This window comes from Panthera uncia, assembly GCF_023721935.1.
Source record: "Panthera uncia isolate 11264 chromosome C1 unlocalized genomic scaffold, Puncia_PCG_1.0 HiC_scaffold_3, whole genome shotgun sequence".
In the NCBI taxonomy this organism is placed as follows: domain Eukaryota; kingdom Metazoa; phylum Chordata; class Mammalia; order Carnivora; family Felidae; genus Panthera; species Panthera uncia.
The window spans coordinates 93,691,072-93,718,646 of NW_026057584.1; the positions used below are offsets into that span (position 1 = coordinate 93,691,072).

The 27,575-nt window shown below is 40.9% G+C and overlaps 1 protein-coding gene, 1 long non-coding RNA gene and 1 pseudogene across 6 annotated transcripts in view; 2 read left to right on the forward strand and 1 right to left on the reverse strand.

Annotated features, from left to right (window-relative positions):
- Nucleotides 1-16,210, reverse strand: part of ACMSD (aminocarboxymuconate semialdehyde decarboxylase) — a 54,039-nt gene extending 37,829 nt beyond the window's left edge. The window contains exons 1-3 of one of the 2 annotated variants that reach the window (XM_049616200.1): nt 16,144-16,210; nt 9,996-10,040; nt 1,283-1,379 (exon numbers count right to left, since the gene is read on the reverse strand). In XM_049616200.1, the coding sequence (XP_049472157.1) occupies nt 1,283-1,379; nt 9,996-10,040; nt 16,144-16,200 (199 nt within the window). In that variant the 5' untranslated portion in view covers nt 16,201-16,210. Of the gene's footprint in view, nt 1-1,282; nt 1,408-9,995; nt 10,041-16,143 lie in introns of those variants that run through there. The other variant, XM_049616201.1, reaches the window with a different exon arrangement.
- The window catches only part of LOC125911913 (uncharacterized), a 63,075-nt gene extending 46,778 nt beyond the window's left edge, over nt 1-16,297 (forward strand). For all 4 annotated transcript variants that reach the window (XR_007454500.1, XR_007454502.1, XR_007454503.1 and 1 more), the window contains exon 5: nt 16,209-16,297. This is a non-coding gene — a long non-coding RNA (uncharacterized LOC125911913). The remainder of the gene's footprint in view (nt 1-16,208) is intronic.
- Nucleotides 16,298-21,584: 5,287 nt separating this feature from the next.
- LOC125911426 (60S ribosomal protein L38-like) lies at nt 21,585-23,240 on the forward strand (annotated as a pseudogene).
- Nucleotides 23,241-27,575: the final 4,335 nt, after the last annotated feature.

Below are 27,575 nucleotides of genomic sequence, written 5' to 3' on the forward strand. Positions count from 1 at the left end.
AGAGACTACCTCCTCATTTGGGGCTGGCAGGTTACTCATTTTGTGCAGACTTTGGAATAAAACATCTTCTGCTGTCTCTGTATATATTTGAAGATCTTATAAATTGGTCTTTGATAAAAAAGCTGCTAATTCTAAACTGCTCTTTCATTTATGTATATGCATTATTTGTTTTCCATTTTAAATCTAGACGACTAATGTCAAATTTTAGGCCTGATGGTGTTGCAGTGGTGAGTTCCCCATCATAGCACATGGGCACAGCTCTTGCATGTCCAGAAGGCTCAGTGTAGCTTCTTGGAGCATATGTTCCTCAGGTGGCACAGTCAACCAGGTAGTAATAAGTGAAAGCACGACATGGCCATCATACCTTATTTTAGATAGTCTTTGAAATTATTTTTTCTTTAAAGTTTATTTATTTTGAGAGAGAGAGAGACAGAGAGAGAGTGGGGGAGGGGCAGAGACAGAGGGAGAGACAGAGAGTCCTAAGCAGGCTCCACGCTGTCAGCATAGAGCCTGACATGCAGCCTGATCTCACTAACTGTGAGACCACGAGCTGATCCAAAATCAAGAGTTGGACACTTAACTGACTGAGCCACCCAGGTGGCCCTGAAATTCTTTTAAATTCTAATTCTAATTTTAAATTATAAATCCTTTATATCTTAAATATAAGATAAGGAAAACCAAGCAGTTCTTAGAAATTGTTAGTGATTCAGCTTTGAAACAAGAATTTCCTAATTCTCCTCTTTCAGAGTTCTGGATTAGTTTCATTGTAGAGTATTCTGAGATTATATGATTAACTTTCTTTTTAACTATTACCCTTCCCACCCCTTATATGTCAATGGGGATGTTCTGTGTACTGTGCACTGAGACAAACCATAGAAAGAAAATGGATTCCCAAATCTGACTAAACAAGCAGTTGGCATCCTTAATCTGTGAATTCTAATTTTTACTGTTTTACTTGACTTTATAGTAAGTAAAGACATTTGAAGTTAAAAAGTTTAAAGTAATAAAATACCACTTTTATCTTTTTTGATGACATAGCATTCTACTTTAAAATAGGTTATACCTAATAAAAAAAAAAATTTAAATCCACACTCTAAAAACATTGTAAGTGGAAGGTCCCATCCCTCCCCCAGCAAAGCTGTAATAGGCTGGCCCATGGTAGAAAGGCAATCAGAAGCTGTTTATCACACAAATCACATCAAGTGGTGGTCAACACATTTTAGACACAGACATTCCTTTTACATTAGATGCAAACATTGGTAGCATTTCTTGTCGTAAGTACCTGCTTGGTCCATTTCTCTAATACGAACTTCTGGATCCCAGCAGTTCTCTTGGACCACTCTGAAGACCCTCCCATCTTTCAGCATCTTTGCTTCCCCCTAGGAGACAAAACTCACATCAGCAAAAGGTGGCCTAAGCTTACTTATTCTTCATTGTATGCTTTGGAACATGGTTCTCCCCTAATGTTTTTAGGGGTTTTTACTTAGTCCTCAAAGAAGTAGAAGTCTGTTCATTTAACAGGCCTCAGCTTTTTATCCTCATGCCTTAATGTTGACTTTGAATCAAAGGGGTGTGCTCTGTGAGTGTCTGTGGCTGGACATAGAGAGAAAAAGGTCATGGCCATAGCCCTTTGGGGCTGCATACTGAGGATGGCTGGTCACCTTGCTGATCTGAACTGCTGGCTGCAAGACCTGAGAGGATGGCCCAGTGTCTGGAAAAATCCAGATCCATAACATTTTAGATTTGGAAAGGGCCTCTAAGATAGACATCTAGTCCAACCTTTTTGTTTTATAGAGGAGCAACAGATGGGTAGTGACAGTAAATGATTTATCTAGCAGAGCAAGTCTCACTGATGTCAACACCTGCAGTAGGAGGCAGGCAATGAAGTGAATCACTTTAGTAGCATGTATGAAATTTGGTGCTGAGCTGCTGGCTTCCACCAGGCACCATGTCTGCCTGTGTACACCATGTTTAATACTCAGTGCAGGGATCCTCTAAATTGGACTTCCATTTGGTGATCCCTAGAGAAAAGGGAAAAGTCTTATCCAGGTCTTTGATATCAGAGTCATCAGGTACAAATCACCATTCTACCACTTACTGTGTAGCCTTGAGCAAGTTAAAAAAACATCTCTGAGACTCAGTTTTCTCATCTCTAAAATAGGAATAATGTTACTTACCTTAAAGGGATGTTGTAAGCATGGAATGGGTAATCCATATAAGGTACTGAGTGAAGTATCTGACACATGTTAAGTGTTGGTTATTGTAAGTACTTGCTATTCATGATGTATGGCTAATTAGGGACTAGACTATCCCCTGATATTCCCCTGCTTTGAGGGCACACTACCTCTGTGGTGCTTCAGGGGCTCAGACTTGCCTTTGGGCCCTATATGATTTGGCCTAGTGGGTATGTGGTGATCAGAGGCCTTGTGCTCTGCTTGGTGGAGTCCTCTGCCCTTCTGCTCGTCCTCTTGGCTTGATCATGAGTTGCACACAGGCCTTGCCACAGCTTCCTTCTCCATCCTTCTATTCCATGGATAAGACCTTCCCTGCCTCCCACATGGAGGAAGCCAGCTACTTTTTACCTTCACGTGTGGCAGACCGTTCATATTTGGCATGCATAAGTAAGACCTCACATTCATGTTTCATTTCTTTGTAAAATTTTTTTTTAATGTATATTTATTTTTGAGACAGAGAGAGAGACAGAGAGTGAACAGAGGAGGGACCGAGAGAGAGAGGGAGACACAGAATCTGAAATAGGTTCCAGGCTCTGAGCTGTCAGCACAGAACCTGATGTAGGGCTTGAACTCATGAGCCGTGAGATCATGATCTGAGCCAAAGACAGACACTTAACCAACTGAGGCACCGAGGTGACCCTATGTTTTCATTTCTGATGGCTGTGGAAAAGGTCAGCAAGCAAGTGACTTGTGTAACTGAGATGTCTACAACTCGGCAGACTTGAGTCTCTGGACATCAGGATTGATTTCAGTTCCCATCCTTTTCTGACCTTGGCAGCATCTGAACAACCTTCCCAGATTGCGGAATCTCCTGTGAGAGTCTTGGTGGAGGCAGGTCCCAGACTCCCTTTGATAAAGCCCCAAAGCTCCAATACTTGCTCTCCTTGCCCTAAGCTTGACCAGTCAATGCTTGGGTTTTAATCAAGATCAAGGGATGCAAAAAGACAGGATCAGTGAATTTATTCTCCCAGCGATGCCAGCAGTGGCTACATGCTGTGTCCATTGGCAGTGGTACCAGTGGCAGTGTCCAGTGTCCAGCTAGGAGGCAGCAATGCCCTAGCCAGGCTAGTCCTGTGGTGTGGCATTGGCTGTGGCTTCAATCACCTGCACATCTTATGATTGTGGTTCCCTAGGCATGTGTAATTCTTGAGGGGCTTAAAATACTTGCAACTAATTCCTTTTCTGCTTAAACTAACCATTGTTGGTTTTTGTTATTTGCCACCAAGAATCTTGAATGATACTGATTGCACAAAGAGAATATAGGAACACATGTCTTTCCATTTGGTGAAGAAGGGAGGGGAGAGGAATGACGGTAAAAGAAAAAAATCAAGAAATAAACTTTTATTTGCCAAATTAGAGGCTTTATGTTTCTTTTACTCCTAAATAGGGAAGCTTAAACACCATAAAATAGTCAGAATAGCAGAGTGCTGAAGAGCATGTATTCTGACAAACCTGGGTTTAAATCTCATGAAAATACTTACTACAGTAGAATTGGCCAAGTTAGGGGATTTCTGGGCTGAAGACTCACTTTTTCTATTTGCAAAATGTAGATGATTATATTTGTCATGCTTGTGGCCACCCAGCATCCTTGGAACACTTCTGTGTGTAAGGGAAGTTTATGAGGGAGATTCCCGACTTCACTTTCCCAGCCTCCCTTGTAGTGAGGGTACTAACATGCGTGTAAAAGCTACCTTCTGGTATGGGTGCTGTCTGAGGTATCAGACGTGGCTAGAGCAGAAATGGTAGCACTTTGGTCTCCAGTCTCAGCCTGAGTGTGAGGTTCCTGTCTCTGGCTAGAAGAGGCAGCACTTGCATCTTTGCTGACACAGCCCCCCCCCCCCCAGGTATGATTGGGCATTGTGCATGTTAGCACAGCCTCATGGATTGATCTTTTGTCCTCCCAGGAGGTCTGTGAGCTGCCTTTCCACTTAAGCAAGCTAGAGTGGGTTCTTTTGTTTGCATCTTAGAACACTGAGTGAAACAGGAGATTCAGTAATAGAATGTTTAAAAAATTTTTTTTAATGTTTATTTAGTTTTGAGAGAAAGAGAGAGAGTGCGTGTGCGGGTGAGGGGCAAAGACAGAGGAAGACAGAGGATCTGAAGCAATCTCTGTGCTGACAGCAGAGAACCCAATGCAGGGCTCAAACTCATGAACTGTGAGATCACAACCTGAGCCTTAATTGACTGAGCCACCCAGGTGTCCCAATAGTAGAATGTTAGTAAAGAATTTAGCACCTCAGAGAATATGCTCAATCATTTTGGACCAAATTTTACCATATATTATCAATGGCAGGGGAGGAGTTTGGGTTTTTCTGGGAGATAGATGAGTAAGTTTTGGTTTCAGACAAAGAAGAGCACATTAAAGCAGAAATGAGTCATTTAGTTCAACTCTTGCATCTTATGGATGCATTGACTTGTCCAAAGTCATACACTAAGTTGGTTTAGGGCGGGGATAAGACCCAAGTTTATGGAGCCATTTTCCACACCACCACACTGATATTGGTAATTGGGGGCTATCTAGTAGGCAAAGGTTAGTTACTATCATTTCCTAAACGTTCTGATCTTTTGAGGGGATTGTACTCATTGCATGGCAGGAAAATCAGACTCACTAAACCTCTCGCTCCACATCCTTCCTGTTGGATCCATGGTAAGGCTGATGAATGACAGTAACTGTCAGTAGAAGTCTTTCTGACTGTCAAGTACCACAGAGAAGCGGCTGTATCCCATAATAGGCTCCCAATTCTCATTGTTTCTTCAGCCAGAATTTTGGGACCTGACAGCCATTGTTAAGAATCAATTCTTGATCCCTCTCACTTTACATTTGGGGACCCAGTGTCTTTTCAGGGCTGCAAATGTGCCTCAGAGGGCAGCACTTGGTGCTGGGGGTAGGACAGAGGAGTCTCTTGGGTTATGTTTTTAACGTTAACATCAGTGTCAACCAAGATCTTAAACTAAACTAATAACCAAATAATTGGAGTAAGCTGCTCTAATTTATTCAACCCACAAAAAATTTTCATTTTTCTAAACTCTCTAAAGAAAACCAAGTTCTTTTTTTAAAAGCTTCCCAACCAACGATTGCCACCCAGAAAAACCATTTCAAATATACCTCTAATATTTTTAAAGCCAGAACACCATGACATAATAGAAATCATGGTATTGAAGAAGTCAGGAGACCAGGATCCTATGTGTAAACACTTAACCTCCCAGAACCTCAGATACTAACTATAAAATAAGAGTTTAGAGTAAGTGATGTGTAAGGTCTCTTCCCAGGATGGTGTAATATGCTGCTCCAATCCTCCTGCAGGAATAAAAGACCTTTTCTCCTAGCTTCTGGGAGTGTTGCCAACAGCTCTGGGCTATCAGCCCCTATGGGGAGATAGGAAGACTGCCTCAGTTGAGAAGAGTCACCTCCCTCCCTCCAGGTCCTGCTTCATTTCCAGGGCAGCCCACTTCCAATGACTGGTTGACAGAGTTATAAAGGCCCCTCTCTTTGTCCTCCCGCACCCCCAACTTGGGACAGTTCTGAAGGTTAGCTTTAGAGCTCCAGGTAGGGTTGGCTGAGGCTCCATTGAAACATCACAGCTCAACATTGCCTTCTGTTCTATCCTGCTTCGTTCTCTTCACTTCCCACTGGTGTCCATTGTCCGACACTTCCTGATAAACCTCCTGCATGCTAATTTCTGTCTCAGAGTCTGATTTCCAGGGACCCTAATCTGTGACACTTCTGGTTTTCACATTCTAATTCTTTTTTTTTTAATTAAAAAAATGCTTATTTATTTTTGAAAAAGAGAGAGAGAGAGAGAGACACCAGGCTGTCAGCACAGAGCTCAACGTGGGGCTCGAACTCAAGAACCTTGTGACCTGAGCCAAAGTTAGGCGCTTGACTGATTGAGCCACTCAGGTGCTCTTCACATTCTAATTCTAATACTATCCACAAATAAGTTCCAATATGGCTGGTATTCAAATGACCGGTACTGCATGTGTCATTAAAAGTGTGTGTGTGTGTGTGTGTGTGTGTGTGTGTGTGTGTGTTTAAGTTTATTTTTTTATTCTTGAGACAGAGAGAGAGAGAGAGAGCATGAGCTGGGGAGGGACAGAGACAGAGAGAGGGAGACAGAATCTGAAGCATTCTGTGTGAGCTGTGTGTTCTTTATCCACTTGAGTGGCTTCCTGGCTCCCCAGTGACGGAATGAGAGATAATAGAAAAAATATTTATTGGTCTCTGCCCCTGGTTCCTGGCACAAAGCTTCTGAAACCCTTGTAATTTCTTAAGTAATAAGAACCCTAGGAGCATCTCTTACTTTAACATTTGGTCTTTGAACCCCTGACTTAGGGCTGCTAAAACCCTCATAAATTCCTAAGTGGTAGAGCACCAGGAGCATCTTTTGTTCTATTGATGTGACTCTGAGTAGACTCCTGGATGGCTCCTGGATGGCAGCTGGTCATCAGAAAGACCAAGCCATGATGAGAAGCTTAGAATTTCCAGTCCTCCCACCACTTCTAGAAATGGAGTTAATAATTGAACATGTCTACATGAGAAAGCCTCCAAAGAATCCCAATAGCATGGGGTTCTGGGAGCTTCCAGAATGGAGAACACATCCACAGCAGGAGGATGAATGCATCTCAACTCTATAGGGATGGAAGGTCCTGAGCTTGGGACCCAGGTGAAAAACTGGGTAAGCCTTTCTTTTTTCTTTCTTTCTTTCTTTCTTTCTTTCTTTCTTTCTTTCTCTCTCTCTCTTTCTTTCTTTCTTTTTCTTTCTAATGTTTATTTATTTTGAGATGGAGCATGGGCAGGGGAGGGGCAGAGAGAGTGAGAGACAGGATCTGAAGTGGGCTCTGTACTGACAGCAGAGCCCAAGGTGGGGCTCAAAATCAAGAACCACAAGATCACAATCTGAGCCAAAGTCAGACACTCAACTGACTGAGCCACTCAGGTGCTCCAGGTTTTTCTTTATGGGGGAAATAATCTTGAGAGCAGGAACCTAATGAGATCACGCAGAATAGTATGTGTGAAAATGCTAAACAGATAGAAATAATGTGTATGTGTGTATGTGCATGTTCACGCATGTCTGTATTGTATTCCCAAGGGCCTGAAAAGCACTCAGTGGATGTTCTTGATGCTTCTAACCCAAGGATTTGTAAAGGACCCCATGCCTACCCTCTGAAATGTTCCCAAGTGTTCTCCCCCCACCGGCTCTGAAAGGAGGCCATGCAAACTGACTTGCTACCTATACTTTTATAAATACTCAACCAAATGACAAATGGTGTGTTTTAGTTGTGAACAAAGCTCGATTCATTCCAAGAGCAATGAAAAACCAAAGGTTAAGAAGACAAACACATGGGGAAGACCAGAGAAATGTTTTGGAAAGATTTTTCAGAGGACAAGAGTCTCCGAGGTAAATCAGTCATGGGGGCTACAAAATATTTGTTCAAAAGAATGTGGGAGAACAGAAAGAAATTTCAACTACCAAATACTGGATTTTCTCATTGCTTAGCCTAATTTCCATATTTATTTACATTTGCAAGTTGTTTTTCCAGTGACTGTAATCCCTGACCACTATAATTATGAAAAATACAGTTCCGGTTCTGTTGTGTTTTGATTTGTTTTTGAGAGGGAAGAAGAGTGTTACTGTTTGTTCTATTTAATTGTATCCAATTTTGCTGGAAATATGTAGGTGGTAGATATGAAATGTTTTCGTTCCTGTTTTCTTTAGGAGATTTACTGTTTATGAATCTCTCTCTCTCTTTTTTAAAATTTTTTAATGTTTTATTTAGTTTTGACTGAGAGAGAGAGACAGAGCATGAGTGGGGGAGGGGCAGAGAAACAGGGAGGCATAGAATCCGAAACAGGCTCCAGGCTCTGAGCTGTCAGCACAGAGCCTGATGTGGGGCTTGAACTCACAGACCGCAAGATAATGACCTGAGCCGAAGTCAGACACAACCGACTGAGCCACCCAGGCGCCCCTGTTTATGAATCTCTTGACATAAAAACAAAATGAAATGAAAGTCATTCAAATGCAGTACCAAGGTTACAAACTGGACTTCAAAACCAATCACAGACTTCCCAGTCCTGCATTTGGGGCTTCTCAGTAGCCTTGAAATCAGCTCCACCCAGACTGTTCTCTTCCTTAGGCAGATTTGAGGCCAGCTGAGATCATCAGCTCCTGGGGTAGAACTAGCACTTTTAATGGGAGGAGTGTAGCACAGTGTCTAAACCAGCACTTAGTGGGCATTCTTTAATGAAGGTGAAAACGAGCCACCCAGAGATTCTGATGTTCAAAACTCTTTATTCTCCACTGCCTTCAGGATCAAGTACAAAGGCCTACACCTGTTCTTCAAGACCCCGTCTGATGAGGCTTCTGCCCACCTTTCTGGCTTCTTCACACCCCTTGGCTCCCTAAACTCTGCCTGTCTCTGTTCATTTTCCACAGAGCCATCAAGGTGGTCTTTTTAAGCCATTAAGACCCTCCAGAGCATCTGTGCATTGAGAATAAATCCAGACTCTGCAGCATGTCCCCAGCATCCCTCCATGACCTGGCCCCTGCCTACCTCACCAATCTCATTTTCTATCGTCTCCCTCTTTCACTACATTTAGGCATATTCCTTTCTGTTCCTTGAACACAGCTCTTTCTCATTTGGTGGGCTTTGCAACTGCTATTCCTCATCCAGGGACACTTGCCCAGGCTTTTCCTTCCTGTCTTCTAAGTCTTAGCTGGCTCCCTGAGCAGCCAGCCCAGTGAATCTTCCCCAATCACTTGCAACCACAGCACTGTTTTTCATTCCATTCTCTGTAGTGATCACATTTGTCATCCCCTAGAATTTGAGCACCATGAGGGCAACAAGTGTCTCAGACTGGTTCACCAGCATATTCCTGGTGTCTAGACTGGTGGGCCTAACACAAAATAGGAGTCAATATAAATCAGTGAGTAAGTGAATGAATGTCTAAGCCAGTGGTTCTCAGAATCCCCAGAGGCTTGTCAAAACAACGGATTGCCATCCTGACCCTCAGAGTCCCTGAGTTGGTAGATCTGGGGTGAGACCCCCAAATTTACATTCCTCCCAAGTTACCTCTGCACATGGTAACTGCGTCCTCTCAGACCACAATTCCTCCAGGGTGTGCTCCCAGGGCCTGTCTATGTCTAGGGGGAAGCTCAGGAATGTTCCCTCTGAGCTCCACCCGAGCAGAAAATGCCTCTGAAAGTGAAGTCAATCCTGACCTGTGTGCAGGGCTAGACTTCAGCTCACTTTTAGGTGGGCCTTGTTATTTGCAGAATGCTTTGCCCCAGCCCTTCCTCCTCTTGCTTTTCCTCTTACCAAACTCAACCCTTAATAGCGATGGCTTTTTCTCCTCCTTGTCTCCGGTGTTTAATTTCTCCAGCTTGTGCTCAAACTTAAACTGTGCCATTTATTTGGTTGGCCTTAATATAATGTAATAACCTATGGAAGGAGCCCACCTCTCTTCCTTGAGGCAGAGCAATAAATGCTAAAATTGATTCTAGGGCGGAGGGAAAAAAAAAGAAAGGAAAAAAAAAGATTTCTTAATGGCTTCTCAAATTGCAATTTTAGTTTCCTAAATCCTGCTCTTTGAAGTCACCCTCATTTTTCCTAGTCATTTTGAGAAACTCAGTGCTGCTCCCTTGCCTACTACAAAGTCAGTAAGAGGACCTGAGTTGAGCTCCATGGAGGCCTGCCTGCAAGAACGTCTCAGGCTCAGGATGTCCCTGGTCCAAGGTACATACACACTTTGGAGAAACTCACCTTGCTGTGATGTTGGAGCTGCACCCAGCCTCCATAGCCGAATCTCTGTGGAGGAGAAGCACAGTCAGGCTGGAGGAACAAGATAGGGATGACTGCAATAAAGGGGTATCCTTGTGGCAGAGGGTCCTGAGCTCCAATCTTTCAGATTATGACCTTCCCATTTTCTGCCCTGACACCCATGTATCACTTTTTCGATATTGATATTTAAGTCAATTTACTTTTTTCCCTCAAATATATTTATTCAGGAAGAAAATTGTGTATCATAGAAATGCTAGTTTTATCTAGGTTGCAGTTTTTATTTTTTTTTTATTTTTTATTTAAAAAAAATTTTTTTTAACGGTTATTTATTTTTGAGACAGAGAGAGACAGAGCATGAACAGGGGAGGGTCAGAGAGAGAGGGAGACACAGAATCTAAAACAGGCTCCAGGCTCTGAGCCATCAGCACAGAGCCCGACGAGGGGCTGAAACTCACAGACCGTGAAATCATGACCTGAGCTGAAGTCGGACGCTCAACTGACTGAGCCACCCAGGCGCCCCTAGGTTGCAGTTTTTAAATGAGGATTAACATCAGGGCACCTGGGTGCCTCAGTCAGTTGAGTGTCCAACTTAGGCTCCAGTCATGATCTCGCGGTTCCTGGGTTTGAGCCCTGCGTCAGGCTCTGTGCTGACATCTCAGAGCCTGGAGCCTGCTTCAGACTCCTTCTCTCTCTGCCCCTCCCCTTCTTGCGCACTGTCTCTCTCTCTCTCTCTCTCTCTGTCTCTCAAATATAAACATTTAAAAAAAATTAAAAATAAATACATGAGGATTAACATTAAAAGATACTTGTTCATGGAATGCCTGAGTGGCTCAGTTGGTTGAACTCTTGATTTCAGCTCAGGTCATGATCTCGGCAGTTGATGGGTTTGAACCCTGCATCGGGCTCTGTGCTGCTGGTGTGGAGTCTGCTTGGGATTCTCTCTCTCCCTTTCTCTCTGCCCCCTCCCACTTGTGCTCTCTCTCTCTGTCTCAAAATAAATGAATAAACTTTTAAAAATCCCCTATTCTAAAACAAACAAATAAATAAAATCTCATTTTGTTCATTCATTCTTCAAACCCTCAAGGAACCCCCACACTTAACCAGCCTTACTAGGGCAGAGAAAATAAAAGGACACTTCCAGCCTGTGTGGAACACAGGCTTGAACATGTGGGGCTGGGCTGGCAAGTATTAAAGGGTTATGGGGTGTGAGACCTGCTGTGGTTGAGTAACACACAAAGTCTTTGGGAGTCGGGAAAAGCACAACTTGGGTTAGGTGGTGTCTAAGGAGGGAGGTTGAAAAGATAGTCTGGGATCATATTGGAGAGTAACTTCCAATGTTCTGTATTTCCATGCTTCAGATGAGTGCCTCTTGATGGAGGAAGGGAAGGTATTGGGCCAGAAACAATGGTGTGAGAAGCTCATCAACACTCTGGTCAGTAGTTACGGGTAGGGAACTTGAACATTAGCTCAACTTCTTGCTTGTTGTAGTTGGATGAGACCAGATAACAGTGGTTGGTTCTTATGCCATGCTACAGGGAAGTTGTCTTCAGGGAGTCAGGTCTTGGCAGGTTCCCTCCCTAGCAGCCCTCTCACCTCCAGACTGAGAGGGGAGGTCTGCGCCTACAGCACAAGGGTGTTTGTATGTCTCTGTGTCTGTGACCAGGGACTGCCAGTCAGATTTAAGATTTGGTCAATTCTGTACCAGCTTTATTCTACTTTGGCATAAGGTCTGTTCTTGAGTTCTAACTCCAAATAATCATATTAGCTCTGAAAGTCTACCTGCCTCCTTCCTAAGTGACAATAGGGGACCTGGAGTAGTAGGGTGGGCATGCAGAAGAAACTATTCACCAGGGGCCTTAGCTTCTCCTCCGTACCCAGTTTCTCCTTTGCCTGCACCCCTCCACCCCACTCTCCTCCTTTCATGCATTTGATACCATAGTGCTTCCCCCATTGTCTTCTCCTGGCTAAAGCTGCTGAGAGATGTATATTGGAGGAGGGGGTAGAATAAAGCCTCAACCAGTTACATTTTAGAGTAAACAAACTTTCTCTCAAATTAAAATTTGCCATTGAAATTTTACTTTACTGTAGAAGAAAAGTTTTGTTTTATTTCCTTCTTTCCTTTTCTTCTTTCCTTCTCTGTTCCCTCTTTCCTCAGTCTTTTTCTTACATTTTGTTAATTTGCTAAGGAACTTTAACCCGTAAGATATCAGCCTAAAGTATTCGATTGGAGGAAGAACAGAAAAGCAGAGGGAGGCAGAACAAAGGGATCTTGTCACACGTGACAAGCCACTTCTATTATCATTGGCTTTGTTGGGGTAACTTAGCATCTCAAAGTCACTGTTTCCTTATGTGTAAAATGAGGCTGATAGCTGTAGCTGTGACATAGGGTTTTATGGGAATTCATTAAGATAAAATTCATAGAAAGCTATTGACTCCAGACCCTGCTTATAGAAAGGGCCTCATCAATGCAAACAGTGATCATGATGGTGGTGACAGTGGCATTGGTGGTGCTGGAGGTGGGAGAGGTGGTGACAAAGGTGGTGATGGCGATGGTTGTGGCATTTGTAGGGATGGCAGTGGCGGTATTGGCAATGGGAGAGGTTGTGAGGTGGTAGTGGTGATGGTTGTGCTGATGAGCTTGGCGGTGGTGGGGGTGGCAGATGGACAGCACTGGGGGTAGCATAGTGGTGACAGTCTATTTTATCCTTAGGTGTGTCACCCTGTGTTCCTCCTTCCCCTTTCTTGGGAAGCACAAAATTTGAATACTCTGTGCTTCTCCTAAGCCCCCTGCAAAGGCCTAACCTATTTAGGGCAGCTGCTCCAAGTCCAGGCTCTACATAGTTCCACAGCTGTCATCCTAGGTTGAACCAAGCTTGGGGTCTGAAATTTATGACCTTGAGAGTTGTGATGAGAGCATATGCCTAGAAGCATTTACTGTCTGAAAATGTTTGACTGACAATGACCAGTATCCCATAGGCATTTAAGGGCATGACAATAAAAAACCAAACTAAAAAATTCAAGGGAATTCAGTTCTATATACAAAAGATGTGTTTCTGAAATTGGTTTGTATGAATCAGAGGTGGATGAACTGAATGGCATTTTTACTGTCTTGGGGACCTCATACTTCCATGAGGTGAGTAAGGAACCTCCTGTGTGATAAAAACAGGTATCTATTTCCTCAGAGGGGTTGTTTGAAAGTCAGACTATGTCTGGGATTTTGACTCCTATAACCTTACAATGATCAAGTGTAATTAAATCATTGCTAATGAAAAAAAAAATGTAAATATATAATTTTTTTTTAAGTAAAGGCCAGAACTTTTGACCCCATTTAAAACTAGGAGAATCTTTGCAAATCCTACTATTGGGCACATAGTAGGTGGTCCATAAAGTCTTGCTGAAGGAGAAAGCCATGACCTTATCACCATCATTGTTGCTGTGAATAATCTCATTGGGATCAACCTGAAACAACATTCACCATGGTTCCTTGGTCCACCATCCTCCTGTTTATGACAGCAGAGAGTGGGTCTCTTGATTCATCAGAAACAATTTAATCAAGAACCTCCTGAATATGCTCTTTCCACCTCAGATAGATTTTGCCCCCTAAGGATCTTAACTGTAAGTCTGAGTAAAGTCATCATTAGCAAGTGAAAATGGAAACATTTCTCAAATCCTAATCCTTTGTAATCATTAGTTAATTATCAATCCAGGAATGTTGATTCTGCTTTCCTTTTTCTTCACTGGAATAAGAGGCCAAGGTTATTGAGGTGTGTCCATTAATGTTTAATGAGGAAAGGCAAGTTGGAAAACAGATACTAGTTCTTCCAAAGAGGCTTCATCTTCTAAAATAAAATTAGTACCGGCTTCTTTTCATTCTTTTATTGGGAAGTTTGAAAACGTGATGAGAAAAGATCAGAGACTGATGTATTGAAATAATATTTTACCCATTAAGAAACAATTTGAAGACAAAGGAAAATCTACTGTGATTATTGAACTGCCTGAATACCAAGGAAATTGTGCTCTTGCCTAACATCACTTTAATACTCACTTTACTGTGACAATATAGACTGGGAGAGAGGGAGAAGGATACTAGCACTATTTACATGTCTATTTATTTATCTCACTCCTCCCAGTTTGAAAACATAGAACTGTTTTCTGCTGGTTATTTCATCACTATTGCACTATACCTGCAATCAAATGAAAACTTCTATCACATGTCAGATCCACTTGCTTGACCTGTGGGTTGAAGTCAGGTTCCAATGACCCTTTGACAAGGCCCTCCATGGGTTTATTGAGTGTGGGGAATTGGGGAACAGTCTGGTGTCGAGAAAGGCACTGGGGTCAAGAGGGACCACCATGGTTCCATATAGCTCTGGGATTCTAGGCTCATTTCTGAGTCTCAGTTACCTGATTGGTCCAGTGAGGTTAATAATATAAATTTTATCTGCAATTCACATGATTTTATGTGAATCAAATATATATATTGCTCCCTGGAAGTATAAGAGTATAATGGTTATTATTACTATCATTATGTCATCAATGTTATTCAGTGTATCAGTTATCTGCTTACAGCATGTGAGACTACTAGCCTGGTTTATTGGGACAAATGCCCCTCCCATCTTTTGAGGGGACAGGTAGACGTTAAGAAGGAGAAGGGGGAAAAAGAGCCAGCAGCAAGTGTGCTTGGGAAGTCTCCAGGGCACACATTTATGGTTATAGCCTCCCTGAGCTCTGTATCTTTCAGCTTCCTAAGCAGATTTAACATTGCCTTTAGGGCCCTGCATTAGGTGAGGGCACCTAGAAATTATCAGCTTTTGATGAGAACTTCTTTGCTCAAACTGGAGGCAGGCTTCCAGGTGGGAGGCAGATAACAGGAGGTGGAATTGTGGCACAGGATACTAGGTAGGAAGTTTTCCCCCTTCAGCAAAGAAGAGGTACCTTTTAAGGCTGCTATGGGTCTTCATCACTAATCTTGTGAAGTGGTGTTTGCACTTTAATAAAACATGATGAGGACAGTAGCATTCAGAGTAGCAAGTTCCCAAGTAGGCACTTAGACCCCTTCTGGAGGGTCAGTTGGTGCAGTTAGTTTTCACTACCTGCTATAGCAGAAAACCCTTTCAAAGATGGTTCAGCATCATTTGTATTTTTCAGTCTAAAATGTCTACCATCTATCTTACTTAAAATGCCAAAGGACGAAGAAATAAGATTAACATTCTCCCAGGAGACAACTATGAGAAAAAAATAGTTTCACTTACTTGCACAATAAACCATATTTTAATTAGAGTTTGGGTTAATTCATTTTCCTCCACTTGGGACAAAAAAGATGAAACATTATCAGTGGCATGAAAATACTAGAGAAGGCTGAAGATTGAATAAAACCTGATACTTAGCCTGAATAAAACTCAAGCCAATTGTAAATTTCTTTCATGTTTCCACCTCCTTCTTTTAGTATTCATTCAAAAGTTCTTAATGACAAAAGGAAATTTCCCTCTTTTGAGAAATACAGAGAAAGAGACACTCATTGTACAAAGGCTTCATGTCATTTTCTCTAGGGTTTTTTTGATGTTCCTACTCTCTAGTTCATAACAAGGATTTACAGCTTAAAGAACATCAAAAGGAAAGGTTTCAGACAGTGTCCTAAAATAGACTTAAAAAAAAAATCCCACAAAGCTATGTCTTGGTGCTTCTAAAACTTATTTTAAACATTTTGGAAAGGAGATGTGTTTTAGAAGTCCTGGAAGCCTATCACATTCCATTTTTTAATAGTCTTTTACTTGAAACTGTAACTTTAAATTCTGTAGTTGGCACGTATCTTCCAAGCAGCTGAATATGTGATTTAAATGGAAGTAAAACTGCCTGACTTAAATTGGCCAGAAATTTTAAAGAATGCTTCATTTGAGGGGAAAAGGGGATTTTGAGAAGGCACTTATTTCTTTGATCAGTGTTCTTTCAAAACAAATGTAAAAGTCATTTTTAAAAACTAAGAAATCAGAGATAGCAAATAAGTTTACATCACTCCTAGAGCAGAGAAACTTAACATCTAATTCCCCAAAGAAGAGATAGATCTGTAGTAGAAGCAGTAAGAAACCCTGGAAAAGTTCCAGAAATAATTCAGTAAATTAACCACCATTACCTTTTTTAGATCTGGCCATTCTTTTGGTAGAATATGACTATGGATGTCAATTTTCATCTCCACAGGATCAGAGGAGAAGCACGTAAAGAAGAAAGAAGTTTTGGTATCAAGAGATCTCCATAAAAACCATGGAGTTAATTGATTTACGTTGCCCCTTCTGGCACCAGTCAGTAGGCCTACTCGGCTCCGTCTAGGTCCACTGGAGCTGCCCTATTAAAGTTCAGAATTCTGTTTATTTGTCAACTTGTCTTTGAGTCATCAACTCTTTGGTAATCGGGACTCTGGGTACTAAATTTAAAAATAAAATAAAGGACTGTACTAAACCTCATAAGGTCAAATGTACTGCTGGGTGCTTTTTTTTTCCAACAGGTCCAAAATTGGCTAATACTTGTTTTTAAATATTTCAATTGTTTTCAAGATATACATAGTAAAAAATAAAATAGGACACGGTTAAAAATCAAATAGTACAGAGGGTTTTTAAAAAACAATAGATCACTGACTCACTTTTCATTGGTTTCATTTCTCAGAAGCAACCAATTTTAATGCTTTTGCTTTTTGTTCAGCTATTTACCTTTATGTCTTTAAACAATATTGATCAATTGGCTTGTTCATGAAGATTTAGTATGTTGAAAAGTTGTGGGTGAAGTTTCACCTTTACTCTTACCTTTTTATTATTATTTTTAAAAGTTTTATTTGTTTAAGTAATCTCTACACCTAATGTGGGGCTTGAACTCAAGATTGCAAGAGTCTCATGCTGTTCTGACTGAGCCAGCCAGATGTCTCTACCTTTACTGTTAAATCAGAGAAAGAGCCCATCCTTCAAACATGTTATTTCTTCCATTGTCTTTTTCTTTCATATGTTCACTCATGCATTTAACATTTATTGAGAACTGCTATGTGCTAAGGATATAAGGTTGAATGAGGTAAAATAACGCACATGTTGTAATAGATGATTGTATGCTGCCTAAGTACAGGGGAAAGAACGAAGTAGCCATTCCGCTGGGAGTTGTCAAAGCAGTTGGGAGAGGGTTTCCACTGGAGCAGAAAGTGGGGCTCATGGTCATGCCTCTAAAGAGAACCTAGAACAAAGCAGCCCTTTGTTATTCTATGTTAACCTTTCCTATTCCTGGAAAGCTCGAAATATTCAAGGACCTGGGGTCCCTGACACAGCCTTGAAACTCCTTTGGGATGCTTCCTTCATTTCAGTCTCCACAGCACAGGGACTAAGTCATGGCCTTCCTACTAGGCTATTCAACTAGATTCCAGATAAACTGTAACAAATACTCTTTTCAACTAGAATCTGGGTAAATTATAACAAGTTAAACTAGATTCTGGATAAATTATAACAAACATTCTTTTCAGTGCTGCTCAGTTTGAAAAAAAAATACAGGAATCCTCAAGATCATTTTTAAAAAGTTCAATGAGCTGAAACTGAGTAAGTGAGCCTTAAATCAACCTGGAGGCACATGCTAATACCCAAAGGAAGCACTTTTTGAGCACTATGGCTCAGGCACTGTTCCAAGCATTTTACTCATATCAGTTCATTTATTCCTTGTAACAGTCCTATGAAAGAGGAACTATTATCAATATCCATTTTATAGAAGAGGAAACTGAAGCACAGAGAAGTTACGTAACTTGTCCATGGTCACACCATAAGTGATAGAGACAGAACTTGAACCCTGGAAGTGTAGAGTCAGAGTTCTAGAACTTTGAGGATAAATATACCACAGATTAATAGGATATTATACCATGAGTTGTACAAAACTGAGACCCCTTCATTAAACTAGAATTCTTGAAGGGGATAGACCCCTAGCAAATAAATATACTAGAAGTAAAAAATCCACTGGTCAACAAAGGGAGTCTGTAAGGACATCTATTTCCATGATGAGAAAAAAAGGAAGAAAAAGAAGAGAATAACAGTTTTCTTTGATAATTTATTTGAGAAGTATTATCCAAACACAGGTACTGAAGGTTTATTTTTATTTTTATTTTTTATGTTTATTCATCTTGAGAGAGAGTGAGAGAGAAAAAGCATAAACCAGGGAGAGGCAGAGAGAGAGGGAGAGGGAGAATCCTGAGCAGGCTCTGGGCTGTCAGTGCAGAGCCTGATGCAGGGCTTAAGCTCACAAACTATGAGATCATGACCTGAGCCAAAATCAAGAGTTGGGTGCTCAACCAAGGCACCCCTGAAGGTTTTAATTAAAGTGGTACCAGGTTGGTAATCTTTGACTACTCTATTTCTACTCATGCCCAGAAAGAGAAAATGGAGATCTTTCCTGAAGGAGAGCATATCAGCTTAGTCCCTTCAGTATTGCCACAGAATAAGGCCAAGAATATACTGGCTCATAGTATAAAATTATACACATGTGAGGAAAAAAGCCACCATAAGGGAATGTCCACAGAAACAATAAATAATAGATTTAAGCCTCCAAGGACATATATATTGGAATTGTTAAGCATAGGATATGTTTATTATATATGAAATGTTTTTTAAAAAATGAGAGACTATCAAATGATTGACCAAATTTGAAAACGGACAAAATAGGGACACCTTGTGGTTCAGTCAGTTACTCTGACTCTTGATTTCGGCTCAGGTCATGGTCTCATGGTTTGTGGGTTCAAGCCCCACATCAGGCTCTGTGCTGCCAGTGCAGAGCCTACTTGGGATTCTCTCTCTCCCTCTCTCCCTCTCTCTGCCCCTCCCCTGCTCCTGCTCTTTCTCTCTCTCAAAATAAATACATAAATAAGCATTAAAAAAAGGGACAAAATAAAACTTCTGTAAATTAAAACATAATAATTTCAGTAAAAAACTCAGTGGGTGGATTAAACAGTAAAATAGACATAATTGAATGGAGAATTAATGAATGGGAAGAGAGACTTGTGCAGAGACATGAGGGGACTGAGCATATTTAAGAATATCACAGAGTACAGGGGCGCCTGGGTGGCTTGGTCGGTTGAGCGTCCGACTTCGGCTCAGGTCATGATCTCACAGTCCGTGAGTTCGAGCCCCGCGTCGGGCTCTGTGCTGGCAGCTCGGAGCCTGGAGCCTGTTTCAGATTCTGTGTCTCCCTCTCTCTCTGCCCCTCCCCTGTCCATGCTCTGTCTCTCTCTGTCTCAAAAATAAAAAATAAACGTTAAAAAAAATTAAAAAAAGAATATCACAGAGTACAAAGGATAGAGTAAGAAAGTCTAAAAGGAGTCTGACAAAAGTGCTAAAAGAGAGGAGAGAGACGTTGGAGGATGTGGGTTTGGCTTTTGGCTTTGTCCAACAAGGCTGAGAATGGCAGAAAGGACTCCATGCAAATCAACAGAGGTGAAAGAGGAGCTAAGGGAAGTCTTCCCAAGCTAGTCACAAGCTCCCGTATTTATTGAGCATACCTTTAGGGAAACAATGAGCAATACATTGGTGGGCTACGTGCCAGTAAGAATGTATAGAAAATGTGCAGAAAAACGAGTTAAGACAGGATAAAATATTCCATGTGATAACATGGCCTAAGGAATTTATGAGTATAGGCAGGACCTAACACGTAGATATATATTACTAGTTAAGCAAAGTGAGTGCCACCTGGAAATACATTAACTAGATAAGCAAAGCATGGCCTCTGTTTTCAGCAAGACCAGAGGCTGTTTTCTGCTGTTTTTGCAATGCATTCCCTATAATCTCCTAACCCAGGACATGTCTACTTGATTTCCCACAGGAGGAGAGATAACACAAGAGATAATAGCTGAGAATTTTCCAGAACTGATGAGCCAACAGATCCAAGAACCAAAAATTATCAAAAACTAATCAAGAAAGATTAATAGAAAGAATTTCATTTCTAGAAACCTTGTAGTGAAACTACAAAACACTAATAATAAAGGTTAGATCCTATGAACTGCTATAGAGAGAATTAACGCCTTAAAAACTCAGCAATTAGACTGACAGCCAACTTCTCGCAATGATGGGAGCCATAAGACAATAGAAAATATAGTCAAAAGGCTGATATACATGACCTGTCAACCTGGAATCATCTACTTTGTAAAATTTAATTTTAACGATGAGGGAGAAATAAACATATCTTCAGGTTAAAACTGAGTTTGCTACCAACAGACCTTCTCTTAAGGAATTCCGAATGATGTACTTTGGAAAGGAGGGAAAAAGACTCTGGCAATATAAGAATAAGTGGGAAGGTGAGAAACTTGTAATCATATAAGTAAATCTAAATAATATTAAATATTTAAAATAATGCCAGTAATAACAATGATAATGTCTTCATTTCAGAGTTCTATTACTTGCAAAAGTTTGTCCAATCATACTTTTGGCTTTCTCTCCAAGGTATGCTTTCCTGCCAGCAAATCTCCTAATTTTAACATCTTTTGCAATATGGATAGGCTGAAAATTTCCTAAATCACCCAGTCCTGATTCCTTTTTTCTTACTAGTTTGTTTGTTTGTTTGTTTTTTTAGAGAAAGAGAGAACGTGAGTGGCAGAGCATGAGAAAATCTTAAGCAGCCTCCATGCTCAGCATGGAACCCAACATAGGGTTTGATCCCACAACCCTGGATCCCACAACCCTGGAATCATGATCTGAGCCAAAGTTAAGAGTCAGATTCTCAACTGAAAGCCATCCAGGTGCCCCTCTTACTAGTTTTTCAATCTGTCTTTTTCTTCTTGCATTTTACCATAAGTACCAAGAAGGAACCAGGTAGAACCTTTAACATGCTTGGAAATTTCCTCAGCCGAATATCTCCTTTATAAACTTATAAATTCTTATTTCTACACAACTGTAGAACACACAATTGACTTACATTTTCTGCCACTGTATAACAAGGATCACCTTTTCTTCACTTTCTACGATGCTCCTCATTTCCCTCTGAGCCCTCACCATATTTCTGTCAATGATCTATTTATGATGGTTTACATATTATCTTACATAATATAGGCTTTCTCTACCATAGTCCTCATTTCTTTCTGGGATTCACTGGCAGAATCATTTACATTCACATTTCTATTAACAGTCCATTCAAGACAATTTAGGATTTTTTTCTATTGCATACCTCAAATCTCTTCCAGTGTCTACCCCTTACTCAGTTCCAAAGCCACTTTCACATTTTGTTGTATTTGTTACCCTCTTTTTGAAAACTATATCAGTTTTCAATTGCTGCTGTAACAAAGATTACATACTTTGTGGTTTAAACCAACACAAATTTATTCTCTTATAGTTTTGGAAGTCAGATGTCTAAAAGGGCTGTGTTCCTGCTGAGGGTTCTAGAAAAGAATCTGTTTCCTTGCTTTATCTGCCTTCTAGACATTGTCTGTATCCTTGGTTCAGATCCCCTCCTCCATCTTCAAAGCCAGCCAGGTAGCATCTTGCAGTCCTTCTCTCAGTTTCTGTCATCACAGTTTTTGACTAACCCTTTTATCTCCCTCGTATAAAGATTCATGTGGGCTCTGATGGGTAATCCGGGGTAATCCACTACGGGCTGCCTGCTGTGCGCTCACCTGCACCCCTTGTGACCACGCCTTGCAAAATTGAAGAAATCAAGGAGTTTCTGCTCACAGCCAGACAAAAGGATGCCAAGTCCATCAAGATCAAGAGAAATAAGGATAATGTGAAGTTTAAAGTCCGATGCAGAGGACAGCTTTACGCTTTGGTCATCACAGACAAAGAGTAGGCAGAGAAACTGAAACAGTCCCTGCCCCCAGGTTTGGCAGTAAAGAAGCTGAAATGAACCCTGCACACTGATTTGAACTGTATTAAAATTTTAAAAATTCTTAAAAAAAAATCACATAATTACATTGGACTCACCCAGATAACCTAGGATGATTTCCCCATCTTAAAATCCTTAACACCATCACATTTTCAAAGTCCTTTTAGCCATATAAAGTAGCATTTTCATAGGTTCTGGGAATAGGACATGGAAACTTTTGAGTGGGGAGCATTATTCAGCCTACCACAATCAGGCATGCTAAAATTTCAAAAGTAACTGCTAAAAGAATATACACAGAGTATACAACTTTCAACCCCATTAAGTGGAAACCGGAATAAGAAAAAAAATCAATTTAAAGATACTTTATTTCTTTAAACATTTTTTTAATGTTTATTTTTGAGAGAGAAGGAGACAGAGCACAAGTAGGGGAGGGGCAGAGAAAGAGGGAGACACAGAATCTGAAGGCTCCAGGCTGTCAGCACAGAGCCTGATGTGGGGCGCAAACCCATGAACCGCAAGATCATGACCTGAGCCAAAGTCAGGCGCTTAACTGACTGAGTCATCCAGGTACCTCCCCACCACCCCAAATCAATTTAAAAGAAGACAATAGAGAGGAAAAAAGAAACAAAAAGTAGGCAAATAGCACAAAATAAATTTCAGAAATAACCAAATCCAGCTAAGTGTTGTTTATTAGAAACATATTTAAATTACAAGGATAGAGACAGTTTGAAAGTAAAAAGGAAAGAGAAAATAAGCAAATTCTAACCAAAAGAAAATCATGACAGCCATGTCTGTCGTAAATACTTCGCGTTAGTCCAAATCAAAGAGAGTACAATACAATACAAAAAGCATTGTTAAGGCAAAGGAGGATCACTATAATAAAAGGCTTAGCTAATACAAAGCCATAATAATTCTAAATTTGGCATACCAGATTGCCTCAAAATATGCAATGCCCACAACATGTATTGCAAATGTACATTTATTTGAAAAATCTTCCAACACATGTCTCTCAATTATTGGTAAGTCAAATAAAAATTATCTACAGGGAGCTGCAGAGAAAGAGCCCAATGCTGGGAAGCCACTAAAGAAACTCAAAAGCTTTTCACAAGAGAAAGAGAAAGAGAACATGTTAAACTCCCGCCTGCCCATAGAACTTGAAGCCATTTTACCACAGGGTCATTTAATTAGCATTTGTCCTGTAGTCCTAACATTTCTTCTCCCTCTCTGCTTTGGTCCTACTGGGGAAGGAGATCAAGCTCAGGGAGGAGGAGAAATGCCAGTTGGGAAAGGCGAAGAAAGACTCATGTGCCTGTCTTCAGGGGGATAAGCCTAACCTTTCAATGAGGGTTGAAGAGATTATCAATATATTTCAGTGAGTATTTTAACCTTTCCAGCTAAGACTGGGTTTGCAATTTAAAATGATCTTAAGAATGTTTATTACCTAAAAGTGAGTAAGTTGCATAGGTTTTCATCCAGAGGGAGGAGGAAGACTGCTTTCACCAAGCAGTATTAAAGGGAAAGTGGAAATGTAAAAATGATGCATATGTAACGACATCCATTGAGTCCTGTGTGTTTGGTGTACCTATAACAGAAGAAGAGGGCAATGCTTTTATTTTTGCTTATAAAGACAGGCAAGGTTTTGGATAAATGGGCAAGAGGTTGTAGGGTCCTCAAGCAAACACATTATACCCTCTCATTTCCCACTACGGTACTGAGGAAAGTAACAACAAAAAGGAAAATTGTATAAGATCTCATCTTCACATTTAAGAAAATGAATTATAAATCAGAGGAGCTTTATACTCATTTATATTGGCATTCCTTCGTGGAAAGAGGCAAGAGATCCTTAAATTATTCACTACTGGATTATATACAAATAAAAAAAAAATGGCTTAGACTAAGTCTAGGTAGCTCCTTTCTCCTGGCCCTAATCTGATGACTATGAATCAGCTTAAATACCAAGGTTTGACTCCTGACTACTGCTTATCAGTTGGATGGTCTTGGGGAAGTTACAAGGTCTCTGTCAAATAAGGGTGATAACAGAATTGATCTCATAGAGTTATTGTAAGTGTTAACTTGAGTAATATAAAACTACCAGCTATGAATTACACCATGACACCTAATCCAATTATTTTTTAGTTTGCCATATACAAAGACTGGCAGTAAGTCTGATATTAGTCAATTTGAGGGAGCTTACTCCCCCTTTTCTAGATTATATAAGAACCTTGGGTTTATGTGATCCATTACTATGGGATAGGGGTGTGCCCTCTACTGTGATCACCATGATTATGTTTCTCCTTGGGCAGGCCTGTGTGTTCCACTTGAAGGTGGGCAGCTCCACTGGTTGAAAGGACCACTCCTCTCCCCCACACCCCCCCACCATCAATAAACCAACAAGTCTTTTTATTCTAATCCCATTGCATCTTCCAACCTTGTTCTCTTCTCTCCAGTCTCACTTTGAGGCCCTCACAATTTCTCTCAGGATTGTTTAATTGCCCACTAATGGTTCTGGCTCCAGTCTTGGCCCACTGTTATCCATCCCCAGCACTCTTGACCAGCATGATCTTTCTAAAACACAAAACAATCGCTTCTCCTTCAGTGTAACACTTGTCATGGTTTATCACTGCTAAGTCCAAGCATGCATGGGAAACAAAGCCCCTGGGTAATTCTCCACCTCTTCTGTCTCTGTGCTTGGCCACTGTGCCCTGTGTTCCAGCCACAGAGAATATCCGTGCCTCCCTAAATATGATATATTTCCCTTTTGCTCTTTTTTTTACGGCTTCTTTGACCTCTAATGCTTGGAATAACCTTTCCCTGTCCTTCCTGCCAAATGTACATCTATCCATCACTGAACATTTAGCTGAAACATCACCTCCTCTATGAAGCCTTTCCTGACAATACCCATCTCCAAATGGCAAAAAGGGACTACCTCCTCCTGGAAGAGTTAGCTGGGGGAATGAGTAGGAATGACCCTGACAAAGCTGTGAATGATTTTAAGCTTATCTTCAAGGATACCAGAATCCCCTTCTACTACCTTTTCCCTGGCTTCTAGCTTTTGGCACCGAGAGACCTCTTTATCTCTTTCTCTTCCTTATCAATCTTGCTACTTGGAAAAGAGCTAGTTTCAATCTTTTGCACTTGAGTTTGAATTTGTTTACATCCAAGCACTGTTGAATTAATGAATTTCTGAATAAACATCATGGGGCCAGGGACCATGTTTGTCTTGTCTGTTACATCCCTAGTGAAAAACAGCTGAGGAGGTGCTTGTGATGTTTAATTTTATCTGTCACCTTGGCTAGGCCACAGTCTCTAGATATTTGGTTGAACACTATTCTAGATGTTTCTGTGAAGGTTTTTTTTGGGGGAGGGGGTATAGGATTAACATTTGAATGAATAGACTTTGAGAAAAGCAGATCTGCAATATGGATAGGCCTCCTCCACTCATTTGAAGGTCTTAATCTAAAAACGCTGACCTCTCCACATGAAGAGGGAATTCTGCCAGCCTTCAGTTTCTAATTGCAGTGTCAACTCTTCCCTGGGTCTCCAACCTGTCAGCCTGCCTTACAGATTTGCAGCTTGTCATCCTCCACAATTGCATGAAGTAATTCCTTAAAATAAGTCTTTCTATCTATACATATTTTATTGGTTCTATTTATCTGGAAACTTTGACTAATATAGTGTTTTATAAATGTTTCATAAATACCCAACAACAAACTAAATAATAAATAAGTAAATAAACATGAATATGTAGATAAAATATCTTTTTCAGGAACATTTCTATCTAAACCTCATATGAAACTTTTATGTGAAAAAATTAACCTTTACTCAATATCATGCAGCAACAGGTGCCTTTCTTAGTATTTCTGTGAGTGCTGTGGCCCTTTTTGTATTTGGAAGACTGGGTATTCAAGAGTGAAAACAGAAGCCAACTCTTGGATATTGAGTTTTAAAAGCCTTGGTTACCTCCAGTGATTGATAGAAAGATTGAGCCATAAACTTTGGAAATTTAGAGGATCCAGGGTTGAGATCAAATTTCCTTCTGACTAAATAAAGACCTCCCAGACAAGAAAGAGGGGAGTCAGGAAGGAGAGACAAGTGTTACTGTGGGTCCCTGAGGAGGACATACTTATGTCCTGCCTTCCATGGCCAAGCCTGGGGGTTGAGTGGTAGAAGAAACTCTAGATAGGTCACGAGATCTTCATCTGTAGTAGAAGGGATCTGTGACTTCATTCCCAAGCATTGCCTAGGAGGATGGCAAAGATACATGGTTGAAATATACCCAGACAGATTCAGCTTCAGAGCCCTTACAGACTAAGGGGGGGCTTGGGTAATGGTTTAGAGCATGGACTATAGCATGACTTATAAAACTTTGTTTCCTTAAGGGGTGTCTGGGTGGCTCAGTTGGTTAAGCATCCGACTTCAACTCAGGTCACGATCTCATGGTTCACCTGCATCAGGCTCTGTGCTGACAGCTCAAAGCCTGGAGCCTGCTTCAGATTCTGTGTCTCCCTCTCTATCTGCTCTTCCCTCACTCATTTTCTCTCTCTCTCTCTCTCTCTTTCTCTCTCAAAAATAAACATTTTTTAAAAATTTTAAAAAAGGTTTGTTTCCTTGAGCAAATAACTAATTTCCTATGTACTCATCTTCCCATACATAAAATAGGAGATTAATAGATCCTACCTTGGGCTGTTGTAAGAATCAAATGAGTTAAGACATGGAAGGCATATAAAACAATGCTTAGCACAGAGTAAGTGGCACGTAGGGTTAGTCATTGTTTTTCGTAGTATTGTTATCACACAGGCCTGCCAGAATTTAGACAAAACCTCAAAGAAAGTGTGTGAGCAAGAGAAATCCTGATGTAATTGAGATTGTTTCTGCCATCTGATGGCATAAAGACCTGTATTAACAGTTGAGAGGTATTACAGAAAATTAGAGACAATTACATTTTATATACATTTGTACAATGAGACATCTGAAATTCTTGCAAGCTCAACTAGGAATTCCAGGTATTATTATATGGTAGGGAGATTTTTTGGGGGGATGTTAGGATTGATAATCCCACCATGTATAAGTCATATTATCAATGAATGTGAGCCACTTGAGGAAACATGGAGCAATGGAGATCAGAGTATAGGTGGAGGGTTCATTTACTGCAGGGGAGGGAGCATGGAGTGTTGAGGACCAGGGAACAGGTGGAGGGTTAACTCAGGGGACAGGAAGTGATGGAGACTAGGAAGAATGTTAGCTTAGGAGAGGAGGGATTGTCTGTCTTTAGAGGGTGAAGGGGAAGATGTGAGGGGACCATGATGTGTTGAACTGAAGGTAATCAACTCTCAAGAGTTACTGGTATCTATGGTCTTTTTGAGGTAGGAAGTAAGGTCATCCACCGAGATAGGGTTAGAGACTTAAAAAGAAAGGAAAGAAAGGAATAGTTTTAAAATGGCATTTGAGTTGCTTGCTAGGTAGTGAAGAGCAGCATTGGGGCTACAGTGTAGTTGGATTTTAAGAATGTTTGATGAACAACCACTTGAAAACACACAAAGGAATTTCTAGTCTAGACAAAAATGCAGCTGGGGCTGCTGGGTGGCTCAGGCAGTTAAGCTAAGTGTCGGACTCTTGACTTCAGCTCAGGTCATGATCTCATGGTTTGTGAGTTTGAGCCTTGCATCAGCCTCTGCGCTGACAGCACAGAGCCTGCTTGGGATTCTGTCTCTCTCACTCTCTGCCCCTCCCCTGCTTGCTCTC